At 40.8% G+C, this 15847-nt stretch overlaps 2 protein-coding genes across 7 annotated transcripts in view; both read left to right on the top strand.

The window, feature by feature from the left end:
• Positions 1-5786, top strand: part of LOC148427416 (kalirin-like) — a 32609-nt gene extending 26823 nt beyond the window's left edge. For 3 of the 4 annotated variants that reach the window (XM_088438704.1, XM_088438714.1, XM_088438695.1), the window contains exons 51-57: positions 689-781; positions 850-900; positions 979-1056; positions 1250-1435; positions 2435-2606; positions 2674-2819; positions 3309-5786. In XM_088438704.1, the coding sequence (XP_088294830.1) occupies positions 689-781; positions 850-900; positions 979-1056; positions 1250-1435; positions 2435-2606; positions 2674-2819; positions 3309-3494 (912 nt within the window). In that variant the 3' untranslated portion in view covers positions 3495-5786. The other variant, XM_088438723.1, reaches the window with a different exon arrangement.
• Positions 5787-7476: 1690 nt separating this feature from the next.
• Positions 7477-15336, top strand: bco1l (beta-carotene oxygenase 1, like). 3 transcript variants are annotated; one of them, XR_015864344.1, is made up of 11 exons: positions 7477-7644; positions 8002-8130; positions 8929-9058; positions 9580-9727; positions 10013-10160; positions 11065-11285; positions 11352-11618; positions 13405-13510; positions 13915-14044; positions 14819-14930; positions 14997-15029. XR_015864344.1 is itself a non-coding variant. In XM_088407116.1 (11 exons), exons 1-11 carry the CDS (start codon positions 7518-7520, stop codon positions 15149-15151), a joined length of 1638 nt encoding a protein of 545 aa, XP_088263242.1. In that variant the 5' UTR covers positions 7477-7517; the 3' UTR covers positions 15152-15336. The 3 variants fall into 3 exon arrangements, 2 of the variants coding, with proteins under 2 accessions (XP_088263242.1, XP_088263243.1); XM_088407116.1 differs by having other exon boundaries at positions 13915-14009; positions 14997-15336; XM_088407117.1 differs by lacking the exons at positions 7477-7644; positions 8929-9058 and having other exon boundaries at positions 8004-8130; positions 13915-14009; positions 14997-15336.
• Positions 15337-15847: the final 511 nt, after the last annotated feature.

The following is a 15847-nucleotide window of genomic DNA, read 5'->3' as shown; positions in this document are numbered from 1 at the left end:
AATTGCAGTCAGTTGACCACTCTTAAAGGGACAATGTGTCATATTTTCGTTAAAAAGGAATACATTAAATGATCATAAATTTCAAAAACTTGCACATAAATGTGTTCTTCATAAGTTGGACCTTGACACAGAAATATTTTTTTGCAACTGAAACCGGGTTAGATTTGTCATAAATGTTTATTTAATAACTTTTGTACGCTTCGAAAATCTGGGTGAAATTTCAGCTCCCTTGTGTCATCTTTCAATGATTCCCTGAAATACCTTTGTAATAAAGATAAAAGGATTGCACAAAATTCTGCACATGGGTTAAAAGTAAACTTTTTTTTTTTTTTTGTCCTAACAGCATAATTAAGTTTACAACATCAATGCAGTACAAAAGTCTCCAAATATTACAGAAGCTATACTAGCTTATTATAAAAACATAACTTTCTTTAGCTCAATGAGGGGGAAGCATTTTTAGATGAGCGCTTCGCTTTATTTGCAGATTGGGATCGTCAGACACCATGTGCAGACATCTAATCTCAACTTCGCTTCTTGTTTCTGCAGTAGTTTAACATTCAAAGCTCAAAACAAGGAACATATTGTAAATGGGCTTACATTTGATGGATGGAAGTGCCGTCGATGAAATCTTTTCATATTTTTCCACTGCTGAAAGTAGTCCCGATTGATTTTGTGTACGCGTGTTCAGGAGATCCAGCATGAGATCAGCTGCAGGATGTCCATCAGCGATTACCTAATCAAGCCCATCCAGCGGATCACCAAGTATCAGCTCCTGCTGAAGGTAATTCACATGACATGTGAGCTTTACATGCAGTGCCAAATACTGAAGATGACTCTTGTGTGTCTCAGGATTTCCTGAAGTATACCACAAAAGCCGGGCTGGACTGCGAGGAGATCGAGGTGGGATTCTGAAGCGCTAACTCTGATATTGTAACGAGATCGTTGTGTCGGTCACCATCTCCTGCAATTTGTGTGTAGAAAGCTCTGGAACTGATGTCGCTGGTCCCCAAGCGCTGCAATGACATGATGAACCTTGGCCGCCTGCAGGGTTACGAGGTATGCTTGAATTAGTATGAAAATTTATACGTGGGAAGGAGTAAGTTTGAAGCTCCTAGTTTTAAATCAAGCAACGTACCTTGAATTTGTCAGGCTGATTGATGTTGCTCTTTGTAAATATGGAACGCCTCCTACAACAGCTTGTCTTACTGTAGATAAGCTAGCGACCCTTGACCTTGACGTGTGTCCTCAGGGGAAGTTGACCTCTCAGGGGAAGCTGCTGCAGCAGGAGACCTTCTGTGTGTGGGAGCAGGATGGCGGAGTTCTGTCTCGGAGCAAAGAGCGCCGGGTTTTCCTGTTTGAGCAGATCATCATCTTCAGTGAACTCCTCCGCAAAGGGTCTAACAACCCAGGATACCAGTTCAAGAACAGCATCAAGGTCAGACTGGGTGGACTGCTCACGAAGCATTCGAGTGGTACAACTGAAGTTTAGGGATCTTTTGCAGAAATGTTTGCAATTTGTGGGAGAAAAAAAAAAACAAACGACGAACGTGATGCAAATTCTTCAGTGCTTGTTGTCATTGCCTGTCAAGAAATGGGAGATGACATATATTAGATTCACTAAAGAGATGCTTATCAAGCTGTTTAAGACATACGTCACAAATCAAGCATTGAGGAAGTCAAAGAGTTTATTTAGACACTAATATGTTTAATCCAAACTGCGTAATGAACAAAAGCCCGCTATCTTAATGTTAACAACGTAAAATGTTAAGAAGGGCTAATTCATACGGTAGGTATCAAAGTCCAGCCCTCGATGGCCGGTATCCGGCATGTTTTCAATGCTTCTCGCTCAAACGCATGCAAAAAAAATCACCAAATACAAGAATATTAAACAAATATTTCACTAAACCATATAACGAATGTCGACGATATTAGTGTTGATGCGAAAAATCATAGATGTGCTTACAGAAATTCACGTCTGTTCCGGAAATTATAAATCTTCAAACAGCTGCTTATGTAACGCATAGTATACAATAAACTTAAGCATAGGAAATGTAAACACTGTGGCATTGTTATTAACAGCGCTTTCAAAAATCATCAATATTATATTCATACAAGGGTCCCCCTCAAAAAAGACACACCTTTTTTTTGGTTGTAAAATTAATCAAATATTAAAGGACAAAATATTGTAAAATGTCATTTATTTGTTTCTTGTGGTAAATGTTAAGGCACTAGACAAATTATTCATCTTATGGTTTTCAAATGAATCTGCCAATGAGTGGGTTGTCGGTTTTATTCTACCGAAATTTTGGAATTGGCTTTAGAAAACAATTTAACCGTTCAAGCAAAGCCATACAGTTCTTAGCTCCTTCTTGTCTTTTAATTACGAATGTAATCGAGTTTGCCATAAAAGCTACGTTGACTGTTGTGTCTTCAGGTGACTTACCTGGCCATGCAGGAAAGCGTGGAAGGTGACCCCTGCAAGTTTATGTTGTGGTCTCGCGGTTCGGCGGAGCGCTTCACGCTCCAGGCGTCCTCTCCCGACATCAAGACCACCTGGGTGGAGAACATCGCTGCCCTGCTGGATGCTCAAAACAACTTTCTGTCTGGTGAGGCACGAGACGGACGCGCGGCATCATTCTGTGTACCTCACTGACATTTAATGCCACCCTTTAGCTCTCCAGTCCCCTATCGAGTACCAGAAAAAGGAAGGTGGAATTTCGGTGAGCCGTCCCCTCTCCTCAGGGCGATCGCCTTCGGCCCCGCCTACGCCTAACGGCCACGCTCCTCGGCCGTTGCCGGACAGCGACCAGGACGTACAGGTGGGGATGAAATCCGATTGAATTCAGTGAGTCTAATTGGCATTAGTGTACCGAACGCTAATAGAGTTTCATAACATGAGTATTTGTACTAGTAACTCTGTTGTCAACTTGTGCAATTTTGCCTCACTGTGGAGTAATAGATGAAAATTGTATTTTTTTTTTTTTAATATTACTAGTGAGGCTATTGTACACACAATTGTCATGTAATGCAGTTTTGCATATTAAATGAGTGCACACTAGGTTCTGCAAGTGTGCAGATCCACTCCTAACTAGGGATGTTCGATACCATTTCTTTAGACGTAGAGTACCTACTCTTTAGTCCTCACCAAAACACAGCACTGAAATTTCACGGTGACATAATTGTCAAACGGCCAAGCGGTGGGAAGCAGACCTTTTTGTTTTTTGTTTTTTTTAAGACGAGAGACGATGCTTTACTTATTTAGCTAATTTCAGATTCAGATTGACTTTTTTTATTCGTCATCCTTTCAGGAGCTGGTGCTGGTGCTTCAGGACTTTGTCGCCGTACGCGAAGACGAGATCTGCGTGTTCCGGGGCGAGAAGGTGCAAATTCTAGCCTCCAACCAACAGGGCCAGAGTCTTGTGTACCGACCGGCCAACAGCGACTCACCGGCGGCCGAAGGCTGGGTTGCACGCAGTGCACTCGACACACAATGACAAGCGTACGCACAAACGCCACATACACAGACTCCTTGTAGCAGGTAATGTTAGGCCCGCCCTCATTGCTGTGGTTTCAGTGTAAAAACACACCTCCAGACATCATCCGTTCGGGACCGCCATCCGAGCGGTTCCCCAACCAATCGCAGACGACATCACAAACTTTGAATCCGGGAACCTGCTGTTGCTTAGCAACTACAGACAGAAAAAAAAAAGAAAGAAAGAAAGAACCGGAGTTTCTTTGGATGTCTCTGCGTGACTGCCCTTGTCATGAGGATGCACATATATTGTACTGCATACATGCCACTGATCGGATGAAGGTAATGAAGAATATGAAAAAATACTGTTATAGAATCTGTTTTTCACCTTAATAGAGAGACTGTTTGTCATATTTGTGTGTACGTGTGAGAGAGAGCACGTGTGTGAATGTGACAGTGTGTCTTAGCGGCGCCTTTGTGTAGGTTTTTATCCACTGACCGTTCGGTGGTGCCCCACTGTAGCATTGCCATGACGACCATGATGTGTTGGCGCTAGAACATTTTTTTTTTTCCTTTTTTGTTGGGCAAAACCACCATAGACCTTTTCACTATGCTGTCACATGTACTTCCGGGTGTTTTCAGTATATTCGCCAGTTCGCGTTAGAAGATGAGGTTCCCAATATATTTCCACCAGGAACCGGTTCTAGGTCTGACTGATATCTTGAGGGCTGGCAAACAACTTTCCCATCTACATTCAAGCAAAACAATATATGCTGAACGCCAAACATCAATTTCACTTCAGTTCAGCGCTGTCACTTAGATTCTGCCCCTGGAAGCGCCCAGGCGTCTATTGTTTACAAGCTTCCTGAAAAGGTCTACTAATGTGCGTGGGCCACCGCCACCGCGACCATAGCAACCTGTGGCGGCACCACCGTGACGACTTCATACGTGCAGCTCGGCTCACTTTGGATATAATCATGACGCATTTCTCATCTGTGCTCATACACGACACCATGCGTCCATCTCGCTTCCCGACAGTCATCCCGTTCGCTTCTTTGACTTCCCGTTTCTCTGTCTGACCTCCCGCGGCTCCCTGTAGAGCTTCCTCTCTGTCCAACAACTTCTCTCCGTGTTTCCCGTCAACCTCTACATGTCTGCGTCTTTCTTCTGGTGCCATTCTCAGACAACACCCTCGTCCTTAAGGAACTATGCAGCCTGAGAAAGTAGTGCTGGGTAAAAGATAGATTGTAGCGCTTGCATTTGGACAGCTCACGTTTTGTATCGTTCAAACTTGACTGGAGCGTGCTATTACCGAGAAGTGGGGTGGCAGTGGCGGAAAATGATATATGATCACACATTTTTAAAATCTCCAAACTTTGCTTGGGTTTTCAACGGGAATCGGCGATAGTTTAATCGAAAGTTTATCACGTATTGGCTCAAAACCTCCATGCGAAACAGTATTAAACATCACGCCTCGGATTTATTTGTAAGGAGAACATGATCATGTCTTAAATATTGTCATTGTTTTGTGTAAGAGCAACAACGGGAATATTGAGTTAAATATTACTCATTCCCTAAGCAAACCTATTCGAAATGGTTACGCTATTAAGAGACAAACTTTAATTGTGTACATTTACATTTGTTCCTATAGAAAGTTTCTAATTTTATACATTTTTTGGTTTTATTCATAAAAGGTTAAGGTGGGAGACGGTGAACACGAAAGGGAAACTTTTTCTCTTAGTATGATTTCGAAAAGAAAATCTGTTGAGTTTTTATTCAGCAAACCGGTTGATGCTATCCATGTCTTCCCGTGACTGACAGATTTTTTTCATTACATTCTCTCCCTGTATTTAATTTATTGTGAATAAACAAATTGAAGAATATTTGATTCAACCGGTCAATAAATTGTATGAAAATGATGCTATTAACGTGACAAATATGCTAACATTTTTTTACATGCAATTTTACTTGGTTAAAAACAAAACCGCCACGACTAAAGGTTTGAGGGAGAACATAGCGCACTAGATCGGATGGATTTAAGATCAAATGTAGTGCACCGCGGATTCAAGGTGGATCATAGTGTACTACTCAGATTTTAGGCCTAATCTGAAGCACTAACGAAGGTGATGAAAAGCACACAATGAAATGTTAAGATGGGATGCGAGCATTTGCGCTGTTCGAGCGCCAGCCCTGTTGACGAGCACTATATCGAACCAACCGATGAGACAGTGTTATTTCTACAAATTAACAGCTGCTAAATGACCACTAACAACTCTGTGTCAAATGTTTGTAATAAACTTCATTTTTCATCCAAGACCTGTTGTACTTGTTGCGTGGATTGTTTCTGGAGCCCATTTTTGGTTGTGTTATTCAAACAGCTCTCAAACGTGATCAATTACATTGTATCTTGTTAATCCAACACTATTAAGTCTGCAAAATTATAAGAAAAAAATTAATGATCATAGTAAAAATGAACTTAGCCCTTTCACTACAGATTTTTTTTTTTTTTAAATAAAACTTATGGCACATATCACTTGTTTGTAAGTCTAGGATACTTGTAAATTTAGTTGCTTTCTTTGTCCCATCATATTTTATAATAACATAAAAGTGAAAATGATCACCAAACGCCTACAATACATAGAAATTAGTATCACACATATATTGCATGTATCAATATATTTCCGCAGTACTGGATGGTTATTCACGAGAAATTGTGCAACTACGCAACCCACCCTGTTGACAGTTGTCAGATGCCTTGAAAAGTTGCTAAATGACACGAGAACATTTGATGATAATCGAATGACAATCTTTTCAAAGTAAACACTTTTCCTACTTTTCCTACTTCTGAACATAAAATACATTTCTGTTTGAGCTTTTTGAATTTTATTTCAATAAGTCCAATGACCATTTCTACTTTCCCCCTAATATAGCAGACACTTTTAGGCTATTCTTGTTTTTTTTTAACTTTTGTACAAACTTTTGCTATCATAAAATTGATGGCAGGGACAACACTGAAAAGGGTCAAAGTAAGCATGTTCAGTGTCATATTGATAAGAGCAGTTAGAAAGCCATAAACAGATTTAACCAATTATAGATACAAGGGTCTGAAGGTCGCTTGCTCCAATTCTCGGCTCTCGTTTCAACACGTGGCACACCCAAAAATATGTTTGCAGTTCATCAACACGCTTTTTTACCCCAGCTTTGTTTTGTGTCAATTGGAAAAATAGACTAAAGTCGTTTTTAGAATAACTCGACTTTATGATGGAATTTGAAAACATTAAAGATATCAGAAACAACTGTTGGATGAAAACACAAGCCAATTAATGAGTTAACAGTATTTTGTGCAATATTTTATTCATTATTTATGTTAGTGTTGGCCTATCCCAGCTACAGATATTCAGGCACCTCAAAACACGTTACAAAAATAATTCATGGGGATTCGTGTGGATGACCCCAGGTAAAAGGTTTTGTTCTTGTCATTTTGTCTTGTTTATTTCATCATTTTTTTGTTTTTTTTTTTTAGCTTCAGGCACTTTGATGCACTTGGTTATTTTATTTTTTTCTGTTTTAGACTAAGCTGTAAAGTGTATAAACGTGAAAAATGTTGAAACTTGATTCATACTACTTTTTTTCTTTTGTTAACATAAAAAAAGGATAAACGTTTGGGTAATTAGTTTTCTTTTTTTCTACATGCCTATAAAGGTTTTTGTGGCAGTTATGTTTATAGTGAGTTACAAAAATTGTTCTCAGTGAGAAAACATATCAGCAGTAAAAGCGGAAATTTGAACAGTTACAAGAAATGAAAACAAACAAAATCATCAATCATCAGCTGGTTCTGTTTTGCTCATTGACAGCTATAAGTTACACAAGTGCATGTTTCAATTTCTGTGTGTTGACTTGAAATTTCATGGGGGGGGGCAGAAAAAGTAGTCCAATTCTGTAACAGCTGAGCGGCTCTTATGTAATGTTCACAGGACGCCCACTGACAGATAAGTGAAGGCTGGCAGAAGTACAGTACACGCTGTCTACATTTTTCATCAATTTGATGCGGCGGAGTGAAAAGCAGCAGTTGGGGGGGAAAATAAACAAGTCCAGCTCAGCTGTGAAAATGCAATCACTATTCATTCGGGATGGGAAGGAAACACCAGAGCCTGTGGAAACTCAAGTCAAAGGTGAGGAAAATAACAAAAGCAATTTATATATATACCCTTCTATATCATGGAAATGTCAGTTGTATACCTGCAAACACCAAAATTGGTGATTGTCAAAGTGTGGGCTCCCTCTAGTGGCACACAATGAATTGCTTCTTGAACACAGTCAGTTGTATTTAACCTCTGAGGTGAGTACATTTGCATTTAATCTTTAGGAACTATCTGAATTTAGGTATAATTTTTTCAGCTTTTTTTGCAATACCATTACATTTTTATCAGTTTCTAATATAATTTTAACACCCTTGATTGTCGTTGTGAATAACTCAACTGGCTCTCTTGACACACGAGACGAAGACCTTTGACCTGTGCTCTTTGCAGGTTGTGTGCCCGCATGGTTGCAGGGCACACTGATTAGGAATGGGCCCGCTCTATTTTCTGTTGGCGACTCGGAGTACAACCACTGGTTTGATGGGATGTCTCTCATTCACAGCTTCACGTTCAAAGACGGTGGGTAACGTTGGCAGAAAACCTCTACGTAAAAAGTGATGCATTATTAATATTATTATTTGCTACATGGGTCTTCAGTGGGGGCTTGCTTGAATTAATCCATCTCTTAATGTTGCCATTATGAAAAAAAAAATAAACAACCAAATGCTACAATAAACGTACTGTGCAACGATTATTTGATTGACAACTAATCGAATGAGCAATAAATATTTGATATATTTGATTACAGTATTATCAGATTTCTATAGTCCTCCATGTACAGATTATCAAAAGTATGGTAAATATTTACAAACATCTGTTTTGTACTGTTTTTGTAACTGTTTTAAGGGAAAATTACAGAGATAGTACATCAATTTTAGTGCATTCTCCGCACTATTAAAAATTGTCCCATTTTTTTCGGTCTGACCGCAGTATGATACTGTTGGGATTACATTTCCCATGATGCTTGGACAGGGAGGCAGGACGTAGTTCTAGTTGCAGGAAAACATGTAGCCCTGCCAGCAATTAGCTGCATAGTAAGGCAGATGGAATTCGAACTCAAAAGCGTGAAGTTAGGCAGACATCCATGTACAAGGTGCAATTTTTGAGAAAATTTAAGGATTTTAAGTGTTCCTCATAGTACAAAGAGAAATACAAATCCACAGAACAGACACTAGACAAGGTAGTGAATGTGCTACTTTTAGTCAGGGCTTCTGATTATTAGAGAAGTTCTTACTGGTTCACTTATCAATGGGATTGTAGCAATATTGTGCTGATATCATGCTGCTGCCCTTGATGTCGAGATGTTCGCTTTTCCAGGTGATGTATTTTACAGAAGCAAGTTCTTGAAGAGCCACACTTATCAGAAAAACATGAAGGCTAACCGGATCGTCGTTTCAGAGTTTGGCACCATGGTCTATCCTGACCCCTGCAAAAACATTTTCTCCAGGTGCTGTATGGAGCTACAGTGCTACCTTAACTTACCCATTTGTCTCTTTTATCAAAGATTCTAAATTAAAAGAAAATAATGAATCTTGGAATGATCTTAGAGTGATAGTTCCTTCGCCTGATTTTGGGTGGGTTCGCTTTGCCAATCCTTTAGCCTTCCTAAAGGTCAAGGGGCAAGAACTGAAACGTTTTTCTTGATACCGTTAGAGTCTGATCATTATCGTCTCGCTCCAAAATATTAAACCTCCACCATTCTACTACAAAACCTCTTCAAAGACACTGTTTAGCAACGCTTTCTACACTAGCTTGACCTTAAATTAAAAGCCACTGTTTAGCAGCGCTTTCTACACTAGCTTGACCTTAAATGAAAAGCAAGAGCCAAACATTTCCGTCACCAAGATGAGCAATGTAAGGAATGGATGTATTTCAAGAGTACGTCCTATTGAGTGACATCAGGAGCTCGGACTCTGGTTTGGTTGTGGGAAAATGTGACTTTCACGTTGAACGTCTCTTCCTCACCAGAGCATTCACGCATCTCAGCAATGTCATTCCCGACTTTACCGACAACAACATGATTAACATCATCCGCTACGGTCAGGACTACTACGCCTCCTCCGAGATCAACTACATTAACCAAATTGATCCTGTCAGTTTGGACACAGTTGGAAGGGTGAATGATGTGCAGGGAATTGAAAATTTTGCTTCATACCGTAAGTCTCAGGGGTGGCCAAGTCTGTCCCTCAAAAGCCACGGTTCAGCCTGTTTTCCATGTTTCTCTCAACCAACACACCATATTCAAATCATCTGGATCGTTATCAGAATTCTGCAAAGCATACGAATCGGGCGTGTTGGTTTTAAGAAAACACTGAGAACAGGACGGATTGTGGCTCTCCAAGACCGGACTTGGCCACCCCTGCTGTGAGATATCTTCATTGAAAATCTGTATCCATTTCAGACCAACTACAGGAATCATATTGCAATCAACTTGGCAACGGCGCATCCTCATTATGACGATGAAGGCAACACATACAACATGGGCACTGCCATCATAGGCTTTGGTCCACCAAAGTATGTCATCTTCAAAGTCCCAGCTGATGCTTCAGGTAGTCTCAAACTCATTTGCTTGTCTATGCCGGGGGTGTCCAAACCTACCAACAGTTTTTCAGATTTTGCAAAACTTTTTGCATTAATTCAATGGCTATTGTGCTGCTCCCTATGGTATGTGTGACTTGGCCACCAGGGGACTCTATAATGCATTAACTCGCACAACACAAACATTGTGATGATAAACCATGAAGAATGTCACAAATAAGCAGTAAGAACATTTGTGTGGATAACACTTCATTGCATGCTTCTATTACAATGGGTGAGTAGCATTCATTTTAACTAACTTAAGGGGAATTGATGGAATAGTGACTCAACATATATTATATATAGTATGTTGAATCCACGGTTATAATTTTCTCCCCGCCTTTCATAAAGCTAATCATGCACGTCCCATGTCTTCCTATTCTGAGGATATTTGTCCGTTTACTGAAGCGGCTTGGACTGGCTGTCGGGGCTGCGTATCATTCTTGTGAGGGTGTGAATGACATGGTTTGAGTTGTCACTAGTCTACGGTAACGTAGAATTGACCTCTGACTTCCTTGCACTAATTAAACCGGTCCCGAATGAATCACGCAAACCATAACTGGTGGACTTGAGGACATTTTTTAGGACGCAGGTTTGAATAATATGAAGTTGCTGTGTGCTCACAGACAGTGCGCTTAATGTGGGAGCGACACTGACAATGGCATTGAGGAACATTTTTTAATTGACCGAAAGTGTGAGTACCAAACACTACATCCTGTTACTCATGTGTAACCCGCGAAGAAAAAAAAGTTTAATAATTTATGAATTAATATTGATAAATGAGTAAATTTGTAAGTATGAGTTTAGTCACCCCTGGCTAATGCTCCAAGCTCACTTGTAGGCTTTCAAACTAAACCCCTGAGTTCCTCGTTTCAGGTTCAGAGCGGAAGAAGCCCGCCCTCTGGCAGGTGCAACAAGTCTGCACATTTCCCTTTCGCTCCATGCGGTTCCCAAGCTACTTCCACAGCTTTGGCATGACGGAGAACTTCATTGTATTTGTGGAGCAGCCGTTCAAATTGGATGTCGTCAAACTGGCGACCGCCTATTTCCGTGGCATCAACTGGGGGAGCTGTCTCAAGTTTGACAAGGACGACCCTGTATGTGGACAATCCTGAACGGCGTCTCCCTCACCAATCAGCAACTGACCTTCTCCTCTTTCCTAGACCTATTTTCACCTATTCAACCGGAAGACAGGGAAGAGGGTTTCTACTTGTTTCTATGGTGACGCCATGGTGGTCTTTCACCACATTAATGCCTATGAGACCGAGGACCACGTGGTGTTCGACCTAATTACCTATAAGGACAGCAATCTTTACGACATGTTCTACATGAGGAACCTAAAGCTGAATACAAGTAGCTTCATTGAGGAAAACTCCAACTCTTCACAGCCAGTCAGCCAGCGGTTTGTTCTACCTTTAAATGTCAATAAGGTAAGACTCAAGGGCATAGATGTTTTTCTTCCATTTTGAGGTTATCAAATTGTTAAAACAATGTTTTTTTCTGTTGTTTTTTTGTTTTTGTTTTCATTGCTAAAAATGACAAAATATTTGGACTACCTCTTTAAAAAAACAACGGTTTACAGATTCATTCATTTTGAAGTCCAAGTTTGCCATTGCCGGCACTAAGTCTAATTCTTTTCCACTGATGGGTGGACCCCACTATGGGGGCCGTTGGTCACCAGTTCTCCTCATTACCATCATGGACAGAATTTCTATGCACAGCCCCCACTATGGGGGCCGTTGGTCACCAATTCTCCTCATTACCATCATGGACAGAATTTCTATGCACAGTCGAAGTGCAGAGGGGGTCCGGTTTGGTGGTCTCTGCATTGCATCTCTGTTTTTTGCGGTTGGCTTCTAAGGCCGTGATTTCCAACTCGCACTGGAGCGATTCGCAGCCGAGTGTGAAGCGGTCGGGATCAGCACCTCCAAATGAGATTATGGTCATCAGTCGTAAAATGGTGGGGTGCCCTCTCTAGGTTGGGGCTTAGATCCTGCTTCAAGTGGAGGAGTTTCTTGTTCACAAGTGAGAGGAGGGAATGGGAGACCAACAGGCGGCTTGGTGCGCGGCTGCTATGATGTGAACTCTGTACCGGTCTGGTGCGATAAAGAAGGAGCTGAGCCAAATTTCTCTCTTTGCAATCTACGTTTCTCTCCTCACCTATGCTCATGAGCAATGGGTCATGACCGAAAGAACAAGATCCCAGGTACACGCGACCCAAATGAGTTTCCTCTGCAGGATGTCCGGGTGTCCCCCTTAGGGAGAGGGTGCAAAGCTCGGTCATTGAGGAGGAACTTAAGAGTTGAGCCTTGGCTCCACATTGAGAGGAGCCAGCTGAGGTGGCTTGGACATCTAGTTACGATGCCTGCTGGGTACCCCCCTAGTGAGGTGTTCCAGGCATGGCCACCAGGACTCACAGGAAAGACTATGTCTCTTGGCTGGCCTGATAACACCTGAAGATTCCCGAGAGGAGCTGGATGTGGCCGGAGAGAGGGAAGCCTCAATCCCCGATGAGCGGTACAAAATGGATGGATGAATCGTTTTGCAATCGTTAGTGCAAATGCACTATCACTGTGATTTCCACTTACAACCCAGTCTAACCTGCCAAAGACTGAATTTGAGTTTTGTAATTGCTAGGAGGGTGGCTCCTGGAACAGAGGTTAGCAAGTCTGCCTCACAGTTCAGGGACCTGAGTTCAAATCTATCTGTGTGGAGTTTTCATGTTGAGCCCACGTGGGTTCTCTCCAGGCACTCCAGCTTCATCCCACACTCCAAAAAAAAATTGGACACACTAAATTATCCTTAGGTGTGCGCAACCAGTTCTGGGTGTCCCCTGCCTATACCTCCTGTAGTAGGCTGGGATAGGCACCAGCAGGCCAGCGACCCTTGTGAGGTTAAGCGGCTCGAGAAAAGGGATATTATCCAGATATTAGCCTAGATATTAGCCAGGACTTTGGAGTTATCTTGAGGTATTTTAGGGCATTACACAAAGTACACACAACGCAAAGTTTTGCAAGAAATAGGTCAAACGTTGAATAACGAGCTCCAAATTGGGCGAGGTTTTCTGTGCAGTGAATTTAAAATTCAGACCACCAATTTTTAGTATGCATATTAGATTTCAAGCTTGCCCTAAAGCTAAATTGCTCTCAAATAACACAAATCTCAAAACTGGGTTTAAAAAAGCCCATTTAAATATTACACGGGTATGTTATTCAGGACTCACCAAAAGGAGTCAATCTGGTGACTCTGGCAGACACAACTTCTACAGCAGTCATGAAGGACAACGGTGACGTCTACTGCCAGCCGGAATCTCTCTTCCAAGGTCAGTGTATGTTGCCATCAATAACACTGATCTGCAATTTAAAAAATTGAAATAAAAATTCCGCTCTATGCTCTCTCAATATGTTGAATCTACCAGTGTGCTGAATTATTACTAGTGAGGACAAACACACTCGCCAAAAGAAAAGTCGGAAAATTAGTATGCCAGCTACTGACCCTTTGGGACTGGGTTTGGACACCCCTGTAGAAATCTTTAAGCAGCATTTACACTTTGTTGTCACTAGTACGACAATTCAGTCCACTGGCAAAATGGCTGCCCTTGGTGGGGTAAATGACAAAATGGATAATGAAGCGAGGACAAAGATTGTACATGGACAATTGAGCACACTAGTAAATAAATACACATACAGTAAATGCTCTAACGGCTTGGCATCATTTGTTTGCCAGGTCTGGAGTTGCCTAACATCAACTACAAATTTAACGGCAAGAAGTACAGATACTTCTATGGCTCCAAAGTGGACTGGTCGCCGCAACCCAACAAGGTCAGCATCAAAGGTGGCAAAAGTCCTCCCACTTGGTATGTGAGAGAAAGTACAACTTGTCTATCAAACAAACTGTCAATTAAAACAAAAAATAGTAATAATATAAAAAAAAAAAAAAAACACTTAATAAAAGCAGAACTACTGACTTAACGGGTTGGACTTTAGTAAAAGTTCACATTAAAAAAAATGGAAAAGCACTACAGTATAACACATTTTTTAAATGGTTTTTAACTCCATGCTGAGATTACAAAAATTTCACTTTATATGTTGCCAGTTGTTTTAGCTTAATTGCTAAAACATGTCTTCAAAGTTAATAGCTTTCCTAACGCTAAAAAACTATAGAATCAGATTTTATTAAAAGATTTGTTCGCAAAATGGAATTGAACAAAACTTTGGTTTCAAACGGAAAAAAACAACAACTCTGGATTGAAATCGAAAGTTGTGTTAGATTCTTTTTTGGCACAAATCTGATTTCATAATGAACAGTGCTAGCTGCAAACTAGCATAAGCTAACAGGAAAAACCTCACACAGATTTGAAATGGGGTGAGCTGGGTTTTGAATGTTTCCGACGCAGCATTAGTGTAGTTTTGTGATGTTTACTGTTCTCTGGCATTATATTAGTTTTTTTTTGTCTTCGTTCTTGTAGGATAAAAGTTGAGTGTTGTTTAGCACTTAGTATGCAATTGAGGTTTCAAATTGCTTTTTAAATTGCATTGAGTAATGTAAAAATACTTGTCAAGAGAATTCAAGCAGACATACCAAAGATATCAAAGCATATATGCCCAACATCACACTTTTCGTCCCCTAGATCATCAAGTTTGACACAGAAACCAGGAGCCACGTGGCATGGCAACAGGACAACTGCTACCCATCAGAACCTGTGTTTGTGTCATCACCCGGAGCTGTGGATGAAGACGATGGTAAGCTTTCACCTTTTGTTTTTATTTAATGAAACACATTTCAAAGATTCCATCACTTTTCTGCAGGCGTGATCTTGTCATCCGTCATCTCTACGGACCCTAACACCTCACCGTTCATGCTTGTGCTCAACGCCAAGACAATGGAGGAGTTGGCGCAGGCCGCCATTCCTGTCAGTGTTCATTTGGACCTTCATGGGCTTTTCGTTCCTGACACCAAATGACAGTTAACATAAGTAGAAGTACGGATACCATTTAATTTTCCACATCTTTATGTTGCCGTTTAATGTACAATGCTACATTTCACAGACCTTAACAGCAAACCTAGAAGCTGAGTCATGACTGTTTTTGTAACATAAACGTCCTCCCCCCCCTGAAAAAAAACCATTAAAAGTGGGCTAGTTAGTGATGCTGTTTCATCTGCATGTTGTTTTTGCCACAACTATGAGTTGCCTGGATTACATGAGCAAAGGGGAAGCGCTACAAAGATGTTATGATTTCAGTGTCTTGAGTTCAGATTACAAAACAACAACAAAAAATATATAATTCATATCCACAATAATTGAATCTTCACTAAATCTGGAGCGGTAGCGACCATTTTACTAAGAGGAACATAATTACAAACCGTCACCCTCAGAAATCTAATTCGGCAACTGTGCTTTCAGTGAAAATGATAGCTCGCATAACACACCTGCAATATGTGTGGCTTTTTTTTTTTTTTTTAGTATGTTTGCATGGCATGAACTGATGGGTTTTAGGCTGACATTACACATTGACCAGGAGAAACATTACCAAAAAGAACGTCATATCAGCACTCGTTTGAAGGGAAAAGTACTGTGCTTCGCCTTTAAATTTTCACAAGAATTTCTATCCGTTGGGCACATTCGAGTAGCTGAAGCCTTGAGAACAAATATATATTC

The sequence above is a fragment of the Hippichthys cyanospilos genome, chromosome 2 (genome assembly GCF_059441005.1).
Source record: "Hippichthys cyanospilos isolate Australia breed blue-spotted pipefish chromosome 2, RoL_Hcya_1.0, whole genome shotgun sequence".
Lineage (NCBI taxonomy): Eukaryota > Metazoa > Chordata > Actinopteri > Syngnathiformes > Syngnathidae > Hippichthys > Hippichthys cyanospilos.
This window is presented reverse-complemented; position numbering and strand designations above follow the sequence as displayed.